This window comes from Leuresthes tenuis, unplaced genomic scaffold, assembly GCF_036924035.1.
Source record: "Leuresthes tenuis unplaced genomic scaffold, fLeuTen1.0.hap1 SCAF_22, whole genome shotgun sequence".
Taxonomy (NCBI): Eukaryota; Metazoa; Chordata; class Actinopteri; order Atheriniformes; family Atherinopsidae; genus Leuresthes; species Leuresthes tenuis.
In genome coordinates this window covers 19388881-19405994 of record NW_027325376.1, presented here as the reverse complement: position 1 = coordinate 19405994, position 17114 = coordinate 19388881, and the positions used below count along the sequence as shown (strand labels likewise).

Genomic DNA, 17114 nt, shown 5'->3' with positions numbered 1-17114 from the left:
TTACCTGATGCGAGCACTTATTTGAGTTGATTTTGTTTGAGTCCTGTTTGGCTTGCAGCGATAAGATACATCCCAGTACATCCCTTAAAATTACAAAAAAGGGCCTGTGCTACAATAAGCAAACCACACAGATGTAATTGTTTCTTCTATTCTATGCATGTATGTATGAGAAAGATGTATATGTAAGCCTTATAGACTAAGTAACTTCTGTTTTATGATCCAGTATGTTGAGAATAAATATAATTCATCTTTGGTCTGAGATAATAAAAATTCAACTAAAGCAAGAGGACAAACAAGAAGAAAAGCCTTTTGTTCTTTCTTGTGAGTCATTTCAAGTCAATGAAACACAGGAAACACAATTACAAGAAGAGAATAGCTCTGAGGAAAAGACCAGCAGTGAATAGTGGATGATTATACGTGGCAGTTGGCTTTAATTAGTTATAAAGCAAAAAAAAGACACTGCTCCCTCACTAGTTGCCATATTGGCATGAGCTGAGAGATCAGAGGTTGCTGGTGTTAAAGAGCGCTCTACTTTACAGCTCCAACAGTGACCAGTTTTTTTTTTTTTTCCCCAATCAACTTTTAGAACAAAACATTTTTGCCCATATTCAAAACCTCTACAATTTAGCAGACATCAGATTTGATGTCTGATGCTGATCAGAAGACTCCCAAGCACACAAGGGAAAAATACAACCTGAGCGTAAAAAACAAAACAAAAAAACCCCAGGAAAAATAATACATTTGTAACTGAAAAAAGAATAAATATAAAGAGAAATGAATTAAAGAATAAATGTGGAAATTAGGAAATGTATAAAACTGAATATAACAGTTTCAATAATCTGAACATAAACATTTAGTCACAAGGGTTAGTTTGAATCAAGAGACTTTTTTTTTCCCCTCAACCAAGCCTGCTAATAAGGAAGATTGTCTTCCATTTTATCTTCCAGGAAGAATAGTTTTTTTTATAGTGACAGTCAAATATTTACGAGTCAACAGTAAGGTTTTGATACATAATGTCATCCAAGTTTGTGAAACAGAGCAAGACTTTCTCCAATTAGGGATTTTTGAAAGGCTATGATAGAGCCAGCAAAGGTACTGTGCCCATGCTTTAATTCATGTATGTGGCCCTTTAGTAATTAATGAAGTCAAAATGGCACTTAAGAATGTCACCCCCTCCCTCCCCTTCCTCATACACACTCTAAAAGAATAGTTAACAAACACTTTTAAATAGAAGCTGAACAGACTACTTTCAACAATGCAAAAATTTTAAATTTGTTGGGTCAAACGAGGAAATATCTGTCCTCATTTAAACAGAGACAACTAATTGCCAGTAGTCTCACTGAAATGAAATAACTTTCCTGTAAATAAGTTGGGCTGTAATTTTGTAAGCATGTTATTGACTTTCATTTTTGAGATAATGTGATTATTTTGAGTTTTGCAAGCAGTTGAACATGACCATAACATGTTCAGGCTCCCTACTTTCACTTGAACTTTCAGATTAGTCTACTTTACTGAGCAGATTTACTGGTGCTCAGAGGCATAGATTTACCCACTTCCTGAACTTTTATCCACATCTGACAGCTGTGAGATAATGAAGCTGGTTAGGGTGACATCGCGTGACCAAAGTGTGAGAGTTAAGGGATGAGTGACAGATTGCGAATGCTGCCTACATCTAAGAAAGCAGTATTCGATTACAAAATACAAGAAACTGAAGTACAGCAGCCATTAAATACAACTTATCCCAATATAAATGTGGGCTATAAGAGCCAAACAGGCAAAAGGTTAAGAAGATATCCTGAATGTAACATAAACTTGGAAAAAAACAAACAAAAAAAAAAACTTGCCCAAGCAAATGTAATTCTTCGAAAGAAGTCAAAACTTTTCTGAATATTATACTATGTATTTAATATTTCATGGTAATCCAGATGATTGATGGTGACTGGAGCTTTTAAACAGGCCTAACTCACACAGGCTCTCTGTGCAGGTATCTCTGGACCAGTACCACACGGAGGAGGAGATCTACCAGATGTCTCTGCAGAGAGAGCCTCGCAAACCAGTAGTAAGCAGTACACTGAAATACACTGTGTCCCGTCAGTACTTCTTCTAAAGGTTCTGATACAAAAGAGTGCTGATTTTCACCACACATCCTATCACATCCAGAATTTCAATTCATCTGACCACAAAACATTTTTCTACTTTGTCTGAGTCCATTTCAAATGAGCTTTGATCAAGAGGAGACCTCAAATTTTCAGGCTCATGTTCACATATTGTCGATGGTGTGTGGCGTGGTGGTGAGGATTGATCTGCATGCAGATATTCCAAAAAATAAAACTTGATTTAAACAATCCAAACAAAAGCCTGAATACAAAATAAAACTAAACTATGAAAAGACTTGACAAAACCTGACTTTGACTGTGAAAACCCGAAATAGACAACATGGACAAACCTGACTTTGACAGCATGGGTGACGGTGAGGATCTGGCAATAGACATGAGGAAACCTGGAGACTAAATACTGAGGAGGGTGATAGGTGAGTTATGTGCAGCTGAGGGGAGAATCATAGGTGACGTGAGTGAAGCTGATGACTGATGACAAGAGTGACTGAGGAAAACATGGCAAAACTAAAGATTAGACAGAAACCTAAAACATGACCAAAAAATACAAATCTGTGGATTGTGGATGGCACAGAGAACTGTGTTCCCTGACAATGATTTCATGAAGTGCTCCTGAGCCCGTGCAGTGATTTCTATTTCTGAATAATGCACGTTTTTAGTGTAGTGTTGTCTGAGGGCCCAAAGATCACAGTAATTAAAATGATTTGTTCTTGTGCACAGAGATTTCCATGGATCCTCTTCATCTTTTGATAATATTATGAGCTGTAGATGATGTAATATGCAGAGTATTTGCAATGTTATGTAAGGGAGCATTAATCTGAAATTGCTCCATAATTTGTAGACAGTTTTTTGCAGAATGCTGAACCTCTGCCCATCTTTAAGACTTTAAGACAGCCATGTGTTAATATTGATGACATGGTCTTTCATTTTCCATTGTGTAGCAGAACTCTAGCCCTGCTCCTGCACCTGAACCGAAGCCCACAATGATTGATGAGTGGGCCGTGTCGGTGAAACCCAGTGCTGACCCAACGATCATCAAGAAACACATAGAGAAGATGGTGGAGGTGAGTTTTTCATTGCCCTCACACCACTGGGCTAATTGTGACCTCTGGGGCCTGTGAGGCACTGTATAAAATATTATTATCATTTACTCCTGTCCTCTGCTGAAGTACACTTTTGTCTTTGGTAAAAAGTCATAATCTTATACTGTAAAAATGAGAGCTGGGAAGGTCAGTGGACAAACCTCATCTTTTAAAAATGTATTTGTATATTTCTAAACGCGAGGATAGTTTATTTAATCAATTGTATTCATACTTCTCCTCTTAAGAGCAATGTATGTGCATGTGCAAACCTCAATGTTGGGATTAACCTTAGTGGCACACAGTTAACATAGTCATTATTAGCCAAATGCTAAAAAAAGTATGGTTTAACTCAATGTGCACTTAGCATAACTGAGATTTGCCAGTCCATCACAGGGCCCACACAGAGACAAACAACCATGCACTCTTGCTGTGAAGAGACAGTGCTAAGCATCACACTACCATGCAGCCCTTTCCATATGCCACACTGATTTTAAAATCCTAAATTTGTTTTTAAAGCTTTATACAGGTCTGCCACTGAGAACGGTTCTGAACTTTGCCCTTAAGGTCTCTTAGATCTTCTGAATTCTTGCTGTTATCTGTTCCTCAATTAAGATTAGTCAGTAAGGGACTCTCCCTTGCCTTTGTGATCGTTGCTTTAAAGCTTTGGAACAAACATTCTGCTTGCTGTCAGTTACATGTGCCATGTCGATTGACACATTTAAGACACATCTAAGGATATACATGTTCTCCATGTTTCCTCCATGTCCAGCTTTTAGCTGCCCTCAATATCTTCAGCATTATCACTACCAAGTTATTCAATCTTTTTTTATTAAATAAACCTGGTTTCATTACTATTCTATTCATTTTAGGTATTTCATTCCTTAACTTTTAATAATTATTTTATGATCTTTCATTTGTCATTATAGTTGTTTCTCTGTCCCATCCGTTTTACTCTTGTTGTGCCTTAATCTTATGTGCAATACTTTGGTCAACACTGGCTGTTTTAATTAAATTGGATTTGACTTGGCTTGACTAAACTTAATCAAGCGGCTAATGAAGTGGAAAGTAAACAATGAGTAAAAGAAGAGAAGTAAATGAAAAAAAACAAGAATATAGATAAGCAGTTGTTCTAAGATAATCTCAGACTCAATTGTCATGTTTGTAGAAGACACTACTTTCTGTGTTACTGACCTTCCTGTTACATTGTTGTTGTTTTTTTGTTGATTTCGTTAGTTGAAATGACTGGGCTGTGTCTGTGTTCATAAATTAGTACATTTTCTTTTTTAGTAACAACTACTGGCACTTTTTTAGGACTGCACCTTCACTTTAATTTGCGCTGGTTAGTAAGTCTGAGTCCGTGTCGCTTTTAAAAAGCATCAGTTGTTCCTCTTCTAAATGTGACATTGAATCAATAAAACTTTTATTTTCAGTCCAGAACACTTTGGGTGGTTGGCAGCTGAAGCCAAATCGGTTTGTTAAAACCAGAAGCTTATAAATGGCTTTTGTTACCAAAGTGTAGAAAGATGTTGCTATATCACAGATAAAACTGTGACAGCTTTCTGCCTCATTGAACTCCTCTTGTGCAGTTACTAAAGAGTTTTTCATACAGTTGTGACCTTCATGTTGATTCCTTTTATTTAATTCCAAGACCAAGAAATAAAACAGCAAGCCAAGAGAACAACATTTTAACAGAAATGTAAATTGCAGAGTGCATCTGGCACCATCTGATTTGCCATCTGACTACTTTTCTTGTTGAAGGTTTTGAATAATTCCAGGCTTTATTTTCTATACTAATTATTTCTTCATTACATTTTGCAATGCTAAACATGTATAAGAAGAGGAATGTCAGTGTTATTATTGTAGCTGACATGTTGCCATGCTTAAAAAATTACTTATTTTCTAAATTTCTTGGACACTTCTTTAACTTAAGTTCTCATATTAGATGTACAGCACACCCTCATGACATTAATCTATGCTGTGTAAGGGCGCTCATACACCAAACTGGCATGAAGAACCATAAGTGATGAGAGGCCACCTGCTGGGTCGCCTCCCATTGCCACCATCTGAACAAACTAAATAGCACTTCAACACATCTCAGAGACTTTCAACTGCCATCCAGAACAAAACAATCTACACAGGAAGAAATACCTGGCCATTGTGGAGGGGGGTGGTAGTACCAGTGTTATAAAATAAGTGGTGATAAAATAAATGTCATGTAAACAGCAGTGTATGCCTTGTTGTTTTAGTAATAACTGAGCTGGTTTCTCTTTTGTCACTCACACGTTGTTTTGAAGTGTTGCTCGTTTTGGAAAAAAGGAAGATCGCAAATGCGAAAAGAGATTGTATGTGACATGTTACGTTAGCTGTTGGCTTTCTGTTTTTAGTGTCAGATGACACCCCGCCCTTGCACTTTTACCCCAGCCCTAACTGTTTGTGAACTAGTTTCAAGGGCATAAAAAGACGTGTGAAAAAGGAAGCTTTGTGTAGCGTTCTCTTTATACATACTGCGTTCATAAGTAATGATTTTAAATTTTTGTGATAAACCATAATTGTGAAACATTTTGCACTGGGGATTAACTTAATGAATTTCTTCTCTGCTTACAGTCAGTCTTCAAGAATTTTGACACAGATGGTGATGGCCACATCTCCAGAGATGAATTTGAAGCAATCAGGAACAACTTCCCTTACCTCAGCAAGTTTGGCGAGCTGGACAAGAACCAGTGAGCATCTACAAATCTATCCACTTAGTCTATATAAGCATTTTATAGACCGAACTAACATGCAGTTTGTGTTCATCCCCCAGAGATGGGAAGATCAGCAGAGAAGAGATGATAGACTACTTTATGAAAGCCAGCTCTCTGCTAAACTGCAAGATGGGTTTTATTCACACTTTCACAGAGGCCACCTACGTGAAGCCCACCTTCTGCGAGCACTGCGCAGGCTTTGTGAGTGAACTTTTTTTCACATGTGAACAATTATGAGATATTAAATTGAGAAAACATTTATGACCTCAGTCAAGCTTGAAATCAAAAGATGGTTATACATTTTTATTCAGCCGATATATACATTATTCTATATACATTCATAAAGTATTAAGCTTTGTTTTAGTGACTTTTGTGGTGTTCCAAAAGGTCAAAGGTCAATTGGCTTGTTATTCCATTCCACAGCCATCTTAGCTGTTCAGACTATTCGCACCTCATTATTTGTCTGAGCAGTCGTGATAGAGCATCTTTCAGACATCCCTCCTGTTAGGTTGGTCAGGGCAATGCCAATTATTTTGAGCCGTAGCCACACACTGCCAAAGTTGCATTCTGGGAAATATGGAAGAAAGGTAATTGGGCCAGATGATGAACCTTGTCTGTGGCGATGTTACCTCTGTATGTGTTCGAGGTGTGTGTTGTCTTGCCTTCTTTATTCCCCCAAGGAGCTGTCGGTTTTTTAGATACAGGCAGTGAGTCATCACTCAGCTGTAATGAGAACAAGAATATGGCTTTGGATTGCACTAGAGACACTGAGATGGATTCTGCTTGTATTGTATTTAAGCTGCAGAGTGCTCGGAAGAGAAGTAGAGCATAGAATAGGTGTATAGACTTTCATTAACACTCAACACACTCATGTAGGCACACACACATGTTCTTGGCTTAAGTTGGTATTTTCAAATCATCTTAAGGGGAAATTCAGAATAGTGAGCAGGGAGAGATAAGGGCTCTGGCAGCATGCTTTTCCCCATGAATATATCTGTGTGTGTGGCAGAGTTAGATACACCAGCCACTTCCTTATCTGCCTGCCTTGTAGTTTCCTCTTGGCTCCTGAACAAAAACAATATTTTCCTGTGGGCCCTTTTTCAGCACTTGTTTTAAATTCCGTTGAGCCTTCGGTAAACACTGCTGAGTTTGCTCATCTCAAGTGTCTCACATGGTTCCTTGTCATCTTGTACTGTTTCACCAACCGCCTTCTTTAGCCTCGTAGCTTAATTAATGGCTAACAGTTTAGTTTTACTGTACACAAAAAACAGGAAGACACAATACAGACAGTGAGTTTTTGTATCTCTAGAAGATGGAGTGTGTTTAACTAAAGGCTTTGAGAAAACAGTTGACTATTTAACTTTAGAATTAAAATGAGCTGGATAGACTCCTATATCTTTTATTTTGTCATTCATTGCTGGAATGTCAATTCAATCTGACAGAGACTCCACAAAATTAAGATATTTGAAAATGTTCTCAGTGGTAAACATATCTTCTTACAGCTATAGATTTTTTCCAAGATGTCTTATAAATAAAGGAATAAATGTAGGCACATCTATACTTCTTTCAAGTGATGATATTTGAAAGGAGTATGTGATTTCCAGTTTCCAGACTATGTGATGGTTTGTTTAGTGTATTTTTTACATTTGGCTTTATGCTGGACATATCTATGTGGTTTTATTCTGCTTCAGATTTTGGCAAAGAAGAGTGTATCAAAACAAGTCAGTTTCCATTTCCTGTCACTTTAGGAAATAACAGTGAAATTATCTGTTCTTTTTTCCCATCCAGTTTTCCTCCTTCGGTGTTCATTTGAATGTGTGCACTGTATGGGATTTGAATAATGATCTGCTCATATGTTCAACACAGGCAGTTCATCAGGTTGATGATTTCCTTTAGATGATGATAGTTTCACATCACATTTTCCATAAAGAATCTATGTTTTCAACATAAGCAGACACAAACTGAACTATTTCAAAGGCTGCTCTTCACCTGGTCAGTGGAGGCACTAGATTCAAAAGGGATGAATTGACCCTTTAAATGTATCTGTACCTTCTTAAATTGGAACATGATGGAATTTGTTGCTCATTGTCTTGCTTTGTTCTGCTATCATAAGGATTTTATATATATCCCTCAGATTCACCATGTTCTGCAGCAGTTTCCAAGCAGAGGGAGCTGCAGATTTAAACACCCTTTTTCTTAGTTACAGTACAAGTTTTAGGGATTGTTAAAAAGAACAAGTCTTGGGAAGACAATAACATTCTGGATATTTTTGATTGACATAGGGCAAGAGATTGTTGGAATAGCTTTGTAAATATAAATATACCGTACATTATACAATATTACAATATACAATTATACAATATACGGTCAAGCTTAACATCCAATCATACAATGATGAGTAAGGATTTGAAGGGTTACATCCCAATGTTATACTCATGGGAAGGCCAGATTTTACATAAAAATGATTCTATGATTAGATGCTTGTTTTCTTAAATGCATTAACAGTGTGCCAGCCCATGTTCATTCACACTCAACTTGCTGCTTCAAAAGTTAGTGGATATCTGTCAATGATTCCAAAAATTGGAAAAACAGATTTCTCATCTTTGATATTAAATGTGTAACTTCAGCTGTTTAAAAGCTGGCCTTTTCTAGTAGCTTACATTAACCGTCAGCATTCAAGTCAGTGTGTTTCAGCTTTTGTATGTAGTCATTGTGTTTCACCATCTACAGCGACAGTAAAGGTCAGTTAGTGTAGGCAGGGCTGTGATGATGCTTGTGTTTAGATGTTCTGCTCGTAACCGACTTCTCTTTGTTGCACAGCTTCTGCCCTTGTGTGTCTAAGACTTTCTTTGTGTGTGTGTAAATGCGTTGCTGGCGGCTTATTTGAGTTCATGTATTGCTCTGTAGTTTTGTGCATCCGAGGTGTCTGTGTATGTGTGTTTGTGCGTGAAGAGGTCAGGATATTTTGTGCTTCCTCAGATGTGCTAGTGCAGTGTGTGATCTCCAGCTCAGCTCTTTCATGTCATTGTTCCCCCCACTGCCTGCGCGCTCTCTGCGCCCCGCTTGATCTTGATCCCCGTCCACCCCCTCTATCCCACCAGTCTCTTCCACTTTCTCTCTTTTTTCCCTTTTGTCTCAACCTATATCATTCTGTTCTATTGTACCTCTGCATCAATGGTGGGTATCAAGATATGAACCAAATGGGTGCTTTAAGATGTTTTGGCCCATAAATATCTAATTGAGTGTACTTGTCTCTTTATTGCTTCCCATTTTCCAGTGCATACATTTTTAAATTAATTACGCATCACTCAGGTTTTTATTTTTTTTCCCTTTATTTAGCAGTTTAGCACAGACTAGAGAAACACAATTAAAGTTAAAGAAAAGATACAATTACTAAAGTCTCACTCTGCCAAACAAAATCAAATTTTTCACCTTGTTTATATGTTGATATGGTGTTTTTATGTGTCAGACATATCAAAAGCAATTTCAGCCGTCTTCACTATAGCTTAGGGTTCTCCCTTGATTCACACCCTTAGACTCAGAAAGGTGATGTCTGACAGACCGAATGCTCTATGAAGACTCCTTGGAGGAACTGGTTGGAAAGTAATACCCAATGAGAATTTTTTAAATAAAACTCTGAAAATTGTTTCATTTTAACAGATGAGTTTTAATGGGATCCGGAACTCCTGGGGCGGGACTTTTAAAATATTCCTTCATGACTGGAACTCTGTTAAACAGGTTAAGGGGGCTTAATAGTGGTTAATAAATCAAATAAAATTACTGGAGTTACTTAGTTACCTATTTTTTTTTTAGTAATACTTATCTTGTTGTTTGATTGCAAACATTAGTAAATTAAAGTGCTGCCTTCTTTGTGAAAAAAATAAAAAATTGTTTTTCGATTAAAAGCAAAAATGAGACTTTTTAAATTTTTAAAATTCTGTTAATGATTCGGTTGCAGACATCCTGTAAAAGGGGTAAACGAGATAAGCCACTTACTGCAATATTAGATTTAAACTGCAATCACTGCAATCACAAAACTAAAAAAAGCAGAATTCATGGTTACAGCACAAAACCAAAGTTTTCTGTTTCGTATTTTCTGACAGCTAGAACCTTTTCTTGTCATAATGTTTTGGTGATAAATGTCTAAAATGAGAGCGTGATTTTGTGATGTGAAACACACTGATTATTTTAATTAGATTTTTTGTTTCCTGACAGTCTTGTATACAATAATAAGTATGCACAAGAGTTATATGTGTGCTCTAATGCCTTTGGCATCGGCACCCATAACGACTGTATTTAAAAGCTTGCATTGTAATTTAAAGAAATCTTCAGCCTCGACCTTCCCCACATGCTGTGCCACCCTGATGATCTTGAACATACCCCCACTTTTCTTAAGGGAAATGGAAATCCATCCTAATTAACAGCCAACCCCACTGCCTTCTCCCTTCTATGTCTTTTTGTAGATATGGGGATTTTACAAGCAAGGCTACAAGTGTAAAGGTAAGAGAGTAATTCACTGAGACTGTGTTCTATTTCTGCTGCACAGATGTTCTTGTTCCACCCAGAAGGCTACAGCCTCCAGAGAGTCAGTGATTCTTTTTGATGCCATTGATTTCCCATCCAGCACACACACAAATAGACCTACACAGTAAATGTCATCAACATACACAACACAGGAACCCATGGCAAAGATATTTTTTTCACTCGATGTCGACACACAAAGCTCTGCACACAAACAGCTTGATGTGCTCCATAAGCTGAGGCTTCACTACACACAATAGCCAACTATTTGCCCTTTAAGGCCTCCGATGGGACCAGTGTTTGAAGGAATTGGCTCATTTCTCAAATGTACACACACACAGGCCAGCAACCTCCAACAAATCCCAACCCTTCCATACTCTCAGTCATTAGCTTCATAAACACATACATAGCTATCTTCTTTTCTCTGTGGATATGCTGTCAGTGGTCTGAGCTGTGGCTGTAAAGTATGCGGTGATAATCTGCAGATGCTACACTCTCAAAATAATTCACACTACATACTCTTCCACTCAGCTGTCACACAAAAACTTTGGAAACTATGCCTGATCTTAAATACTAATCATGCAAGTTTCCATCTGCTGGAGTTTGTCAGAAAGCTATTGAAAACAGATGAATAGACAATTTATTTTACAGTAAATATTTGACTTTCTCAGTGTATAACAAATTTTTACTCCTGTTTCGGGAGTAGCCTATATACTTATCTGTGTGTGCCCCTGCACCCTTTAGTTTTTTGTTTTTTTTGGGGCACTTTGGGCCTTTATTTGACAGTATAAATAAAGGAAAGGGGGCAGAGAGAGTGGGGGAAGACAATGCAGCAAAGGGCCCCAGGCCAGGACTTGAACCTGGGCCAACTGCATGGATGAAGTACAGCCTCTATACATGGAACACCGGATCAACCAGTTGAACTATATGGTGCCCCACTGTTCAGTGTAATTATTCTTGCACAAAGAATTATGAAAGAATAAGGATGTAACATGTAAATATTTTCCTCATTATTTCCTTGAAAAATTAGTGTTTTAATTACCAGCTCAGCTTTGTCCATATGTAGTCTTAATATTAACTCCCTTCTCATTCACTCATGCTCACAGGTTGGCTTATTAAAAACCTGGCAGGTCATCATCAAACATTTGAGTTGCATAGCAGTTAGAGTAATTAATGTTGCTTGGAGCCTGTGAGGTCTATTATTTGCAGCTTTCACAATACCCTGCGCCTTGTGTGACTCCTATCTGATCATAGACTAATTTGGTAATGTGCACAGACTTATTGTATTCTGTTTCCAGGAACAGAATTGAGGTATTTTGTGAAAACCCCCCAGCAATTTTAGCATTTTAAACACTGCTGGAAGACAATTATGAATCCACGATCTTTGCTTTTGAGATGAAATAAGGCTGGCCAAACACAAACAGACACTGCAATTATATGTCTTTGTACCGTGTACACACACACACATCCACACACACCCACCCCTCTCATGCCCCTGAACTCCCACACTTTTTAATGTTCCCTCCTGTCCAAAGGACTGTAGTCTGACCCGGAGTTTTAGAGTGTTCTGGCTCGTTCCATTAATGAGACCAGAGGAAGTCAATGAGACAGCCCCACAGTCATTCATCCCCATTACCATTGTTAGCGCATACTCAGCGAGGTAGACGGAGAGCGCCAGGGTCGTAATAGAAATGAATCGCCCACAGCAGTGCAGTGCAGGAGTGTGAGAGCTCTGAATGTGTGTGGGTTGTTGGATAAGTGCTAAGGAGCAGCAGATGTCAGATATTCAGCTTCTTGGTGTGTAAATGGGAGTAGTCCTGATGTAATGTCAGTATTCTAACTTTTATATGACTGCACAGCCACAGAAACAAGTTTTAATTTGGGTTTTGGGTTTTTTCAATCACTTTTTGGGAAGCACAGTTTTTGGCTTTTTGCTGAGAATTACAACCGCAACTCCAAAAAGTTGGGACACTGAGTAAAAATGTAACATTTTGATAAAGCAGTATTTGATAAAACAGCATTCTCATAAAGCAGTATTTTATTCAGACTTGAACACAGAAAAACATCAAATTAATCATGTTCACATACAGCTTCTTCTTTGCATAAGAGAGCCTTAATCTGCATTAACTGAGTACATCTATTTCTGAAAGTGTTCCTGAGCCCATGCAGTGATTTCCATGATGGAAGCATTTCTGTTTTTATGCAGTGCTGCTTTAGGGGCCCAGAGATCACGGGCGTACAATAGTGATTTTCTGCCCTGTCCCTTGCTCACAGATGTCTCCAAATTGTCAGATTTTATTTATTATATTATGTACTTCTATTTTTTTTAATTTAGTTATATTATGGACCATATTATGTACTGGGTGAAATCTCCACAATTTCACTCTGAGGGACATTATTCTGAAATTGCTCCACAACTTGTAGACTCTGCCTCTTTAAGATCTTTTTATATGTACGCATGTAAAAAAAAACCTGAGGCCAGTTGTCCTTATTACTTGCAATGTGTTCCTCCAGCTGTTTCTTTTTACAGTAGTACCTCTTGCTTTCCAGCCTTTTGTTGCATCCCCTCCCAACTTTTTTGAGGTCAGTTGCTGACATAAAATTCAAGATGAGCCAATATTTTTTAATAGTTTCAGTTTGATGTGTTTTCTGTGTTCTATTGAAAGTAAGATTATTGTAATATCGGTTTATGAAATTTGCCTGTTTTAATCTACTTTTTTGGGGTTAGGATTGTAAATCATGTCTTACGCTTTAACGTGAAGTTGCAGTTGACAGCTGTTTGGGACTTAATCAATTTGTGCCTGTGTTGTATAGTCTAACAAAGATAAAAGATGGGTTTTTAATAACCCCCACCTCTGTTGGCTCGCATTTCATTGTAAATTAAGTTAAGTACTTGATTGCTAAAATGGGCAAGAGGATAAGAGTTTTCAAATGAAGGAGAAAAAATGTTTTTTTTACTTTTAATAGCCCATTATCTTGTGAAGATGTGGCATGGAATTTTAATGAGCTCTGTTGGACATGACTGACATTTCTGAAAGGGAAATGTTGAGGAGAAAAAAACGTGGTTATTGTAACAGTAAGGTCAGTATGAGTGTGTATTCACAGATTTCTTGCTGCCTCGCTGGGTGACCCTTCCTCTCCTCTTAGACTCCCCCCGGTTGACAGAGTTGCTGTCGGGCACAGTTGGTCTTACTCTGTGTCAGTATTCATGTGTCCATGTGGCATGTCAAAGCACTTTTCTGCTGCCAGTAGCTCTCCAGTTTCCCCCCACATTTCTGTTTGCACCCATCCCTCTGTCTGATCCTGTCTTTCCTCCTAATTTCCCTTGCACTTGCCCCTTCCCTTCTTTCTTTCCATCTCGGCGATCCTCCCTCTCGACCGAACCCTGTTCACCGTCTGCTGAAACCTCTCCCTGTCGGCATCCTCCCTTCATATGAATGCTCCTGCTGCAGCCTGCGGGGTGAACTGCCACAAAGCCTGTCGAAGCCGCCTCGCTGTCGAGTGCAGGAAGAGGACCAAGAGCATTAGTCATGAGACGCCACCAGCCCTCCAGGCCAGGTCATACAGCTTCCCTCCACCTGCCAACACCCCTCCCAGCCTGCAAAATACAGGTGAGATACACCTGTAGAACTCAAGAGCTCAAGCATAAGAAGACACCGATTGCCCAGAATTACAAATTAAAACACATGTTGACTGGTAACTGGTTATTTTTAGTCAATAAACCGCTCTTGTATCTGTTGAATAGGACATTAAAGCCACAGAAGAAGAAACACTATAATAAAAGCATCCAAGCTCTCCACTGACATTGTTATATCTTTTTAGGAAGGAAAAACTTTCTAATCTCTGTGCCCAGCCATCACAACCACCTCCTGGCTGTAGCTCCATGTAGTTTACAGCCAAAAAAAGACAAAAAAAGTAAGAGTATTTTGGAAACTTGAATCGACTCAGCTTTCTTTGAACAACTTCAGAAGGGGTGTTTGATATGTATTTACTTAGTGTGATTTGCAATGGAAATGTAACGGACCAACCACAGCGAGCTCTATGGGCAGTGTTTATTGGCAGAGATGTTGCCCTGCCTGGCTCTATCTTGAACAGTGGGCTCGATACTAATGCCAGGCTAAATATCTGGAATGGTTCATTTACATGAAGGCCACACTTTAAATGATCTTCAGGACATTTCTTTTGCCTTTACATTTGAATGACCAATCCATTCCTCAATTCTGCACCTTCACCTTCTTTGTTTCTACCAGTAATTGCTGAGGAGGATCTGGAGTCAGTGGAGGAAGGAGTATTTGATGTTCATCTATAACCAGGTGAGGGGTGCCAGCCACAGGGCTTATTGACTTGTTTGGTGTTTTTATTGTAATTTATGTTTCTAAAGATTTTCACTCGAGTTAATAACTTTCTATTTTGCTGTTAAGAATTTCCAGTGTCTTTGTGATATGGTGTACACACAATATTTTACTTGACTTTTGACTTGGGCAGAGTTGACTGTGTGAAGTTACTTGAGGAAATTGATCAGACTTTGCACAGGTCCCTGTGGAGCAGAAAGGATTTAAGCAGCTTTTTCACATATCCAGTATTCCAATGAAATCTCGCTTTCATGTGCAAAATCAACAAGGTCTAATTCAATATTCATAGTGGAGTGAGCTTAGTGTTAGGATCACGAGATTGCAGGTTGTAAAGCACCAAATAACTCGGTCTTATTTTTTGAAGATCAGCGTTTTGTGGCTGAGCTTCAGATAAATTATTTGACATTTTAGTAAATGCCTCTCTTTTCTATTCTTGCTTAGAGCATTGTGTAGAGGATTACTGACATTCTCATACCTGTTCATTAGAGGAACACCAGCCACAACCAACAGTTAGTTTACGCTAGTTGACACATTATTCCATGTTTGTTTAATCCAATAATGTAATTTTATGGTTAATATGTGCTAGACTATTGTCCCCTCGGTTATAATGCAGCTGCTGGCATACTACAAAGTAAGTGCACCTGCACAAGACTTTGTCAAACATAGTACATAACCCAAGTATATTATTCATTTAAAATGGTAGAGGTACTGTTAAGTGGATTTTATTGGCCTTTTTGATTTCCTTTAAAACTTGATTGTGAAAACAATCAATATGTGTTCAATAACTGCAGAGGAACTACCTTTAGCTTTTAGCTTTTTGCCCTTTGAAGAACATCAATGCAGACTTGCGGCGTGAATTCACAGCCTGATTATGAAAATGAGTTGTGAGTCTCTCTTCTCGGGCTGTTTGATTTGAGTAATTCTTAGAGGTTCTCACAAGTGAAACTAATCAGTGAGATAACAGGAAAAAAATTGGCTAATTTCCCTTTGGAGGAATGATTCCTCTTCTTTCATAACATCTCATGCCCCCCCTAAGAATGGGTTGGTAACCATTTTTTTTCTCAAATGAACTAATCAAACAACAAAAAGGCAAAAGGATATGGCCAAATCAACTGAAAAACGTCTCTGGGGCAAAAATATGTTCACACAAAACAAGTTTACTGGAGAGGTAAAGGTCTTTAAACTATAATTTAACACTTTTCCTGCTCTTTATTTTTTCAATGACCATCATTCAGGCAATTTATCTTAATTTTGAAAACATTAAATGCTTCACATTTCCCATGCTGCTTTGTTATTTAGTGACACAGGAAAAGTATCTTCTGTGAAGAAGTCTTCTGTGTCTTCTGAAGATTCAGGATCCCAGGACCGTTTCTTGACTCATATAACATGTCACATTGGTCATCTATGCTTTCATAGGACGCTGCCATTATACTTTTCATTCATACTGTTCATACTGTTCATTTTCATAATCGGGCTGTGAATTCACGCCGCAAGTCTGAATTGATGTTCTTCAAAGGGCAAAAAGCTGAAAGCTAAAGGTAGTTTGTCTGCAGTTATTGAACACATATTGATTGTTTAAAGGTTTTTGTGTAAATAATACACTACAGCATTTAGTATTACCAATAATGCTTAATATCAATGTTTCTCAATCCTTGCAGGAGCATTTAATTCAGCCAGTGACAGTCCTCAGCTTTCACTAATAGAATCCCCCCCTATGATCGTTGTGCAAGAAACCAAATCCGCGACTGTCGGGAGGCTGTGCCACAGTTACGTTTGTTTAAAAGCCCTCCACACTGGGGAGAAACTGCACTGCACACATGGATACCTACATGCTGCCACATAGTGGACTCATCCTGCAACAGCACTCCTGTCCACCTGACTCACACCAATGTGATGACCAGTGTCCGTTGAAAATCTGCATTTTGATTCAATGTCAGCCAAGAGTGTTACTGAAACATTCTACTGTATATTCAAAAAAGAAGAAAAAAATCCACAAAATTGTATTTTCTCAGTGGAATGTTAAAGTTAGTGTAGTTTGCTGCAGTTTTGAATGGCTGTTTACTTTTCTTTCAAACAAAAGAGGTGCTGTTACTGCCAAGAATGTAAAGCTGCCACCCAGACTAAGCTATTGTCCTCTTTACCTGAGATGATCTGCTTGAATTCTTTTTTCTCATTTGCTTGTCATATTGATTTGAAATGCTTTTTTTGCGGAACAATGATAACAGCCAATTTTGATGTCAGATGAAATATTGTTGATTTTGGGGGCCTTCCAAAGTGGGAGGATAAAAGCGACTACTTTGC

General features: G+C 38.2%; 1 protein-coding gene across 4 annotated transcripts in view; it reads left to right on the top strand.

The window, feature by feature from the left end:
* LOC140281399 (RAS guanyl-releasing protein 2) overlaps positions 1-16768 on the top strand; it is a 36930-nt gene extending 20162 nt beyond the window's left edge. The window contains exons 10-18 of one of the 4 annotated variants that reach the window (XM_072375813.1): positions 1985-2059; positions 3059-3178; positions 5801-5916; positions 6000-6141; positions 10404-10440; positions 13914-14072; positions 14284-14376; positions 14712-14774; positions 16472-16768. In XM_072375813.1, the coding sequence (XP_072231914.1) occupies positions 1985-2059; positions 3059-3178; positions 5801-5916; positions 6000-6141; positions 10404-10440; positions 13914-14072; positions 14284-14376; positions 14712-14770 (801 nt within the window). In that variant the 3' untranslated portion in view covers positions 14771-14774; positions 16472-16768. Of the gene's footprint in view, positions 1-1984; positions 2060-3055; positions 3179-5800; positions 5917-5999; positions 6142-10403; positions 10441-13913; positions 14073-14283; positions 14377-14711; positions 14775-16471 lie in introns of all 4 variants that reach the window. The other 3 variants (XM_072375812.1, XM_072375815.1, XM_072375814.1) reach the window with 3 other exon arrangements.
* The last annotated feature ends 346 nt before the right edge of the window (positions 16769-17114 follow it).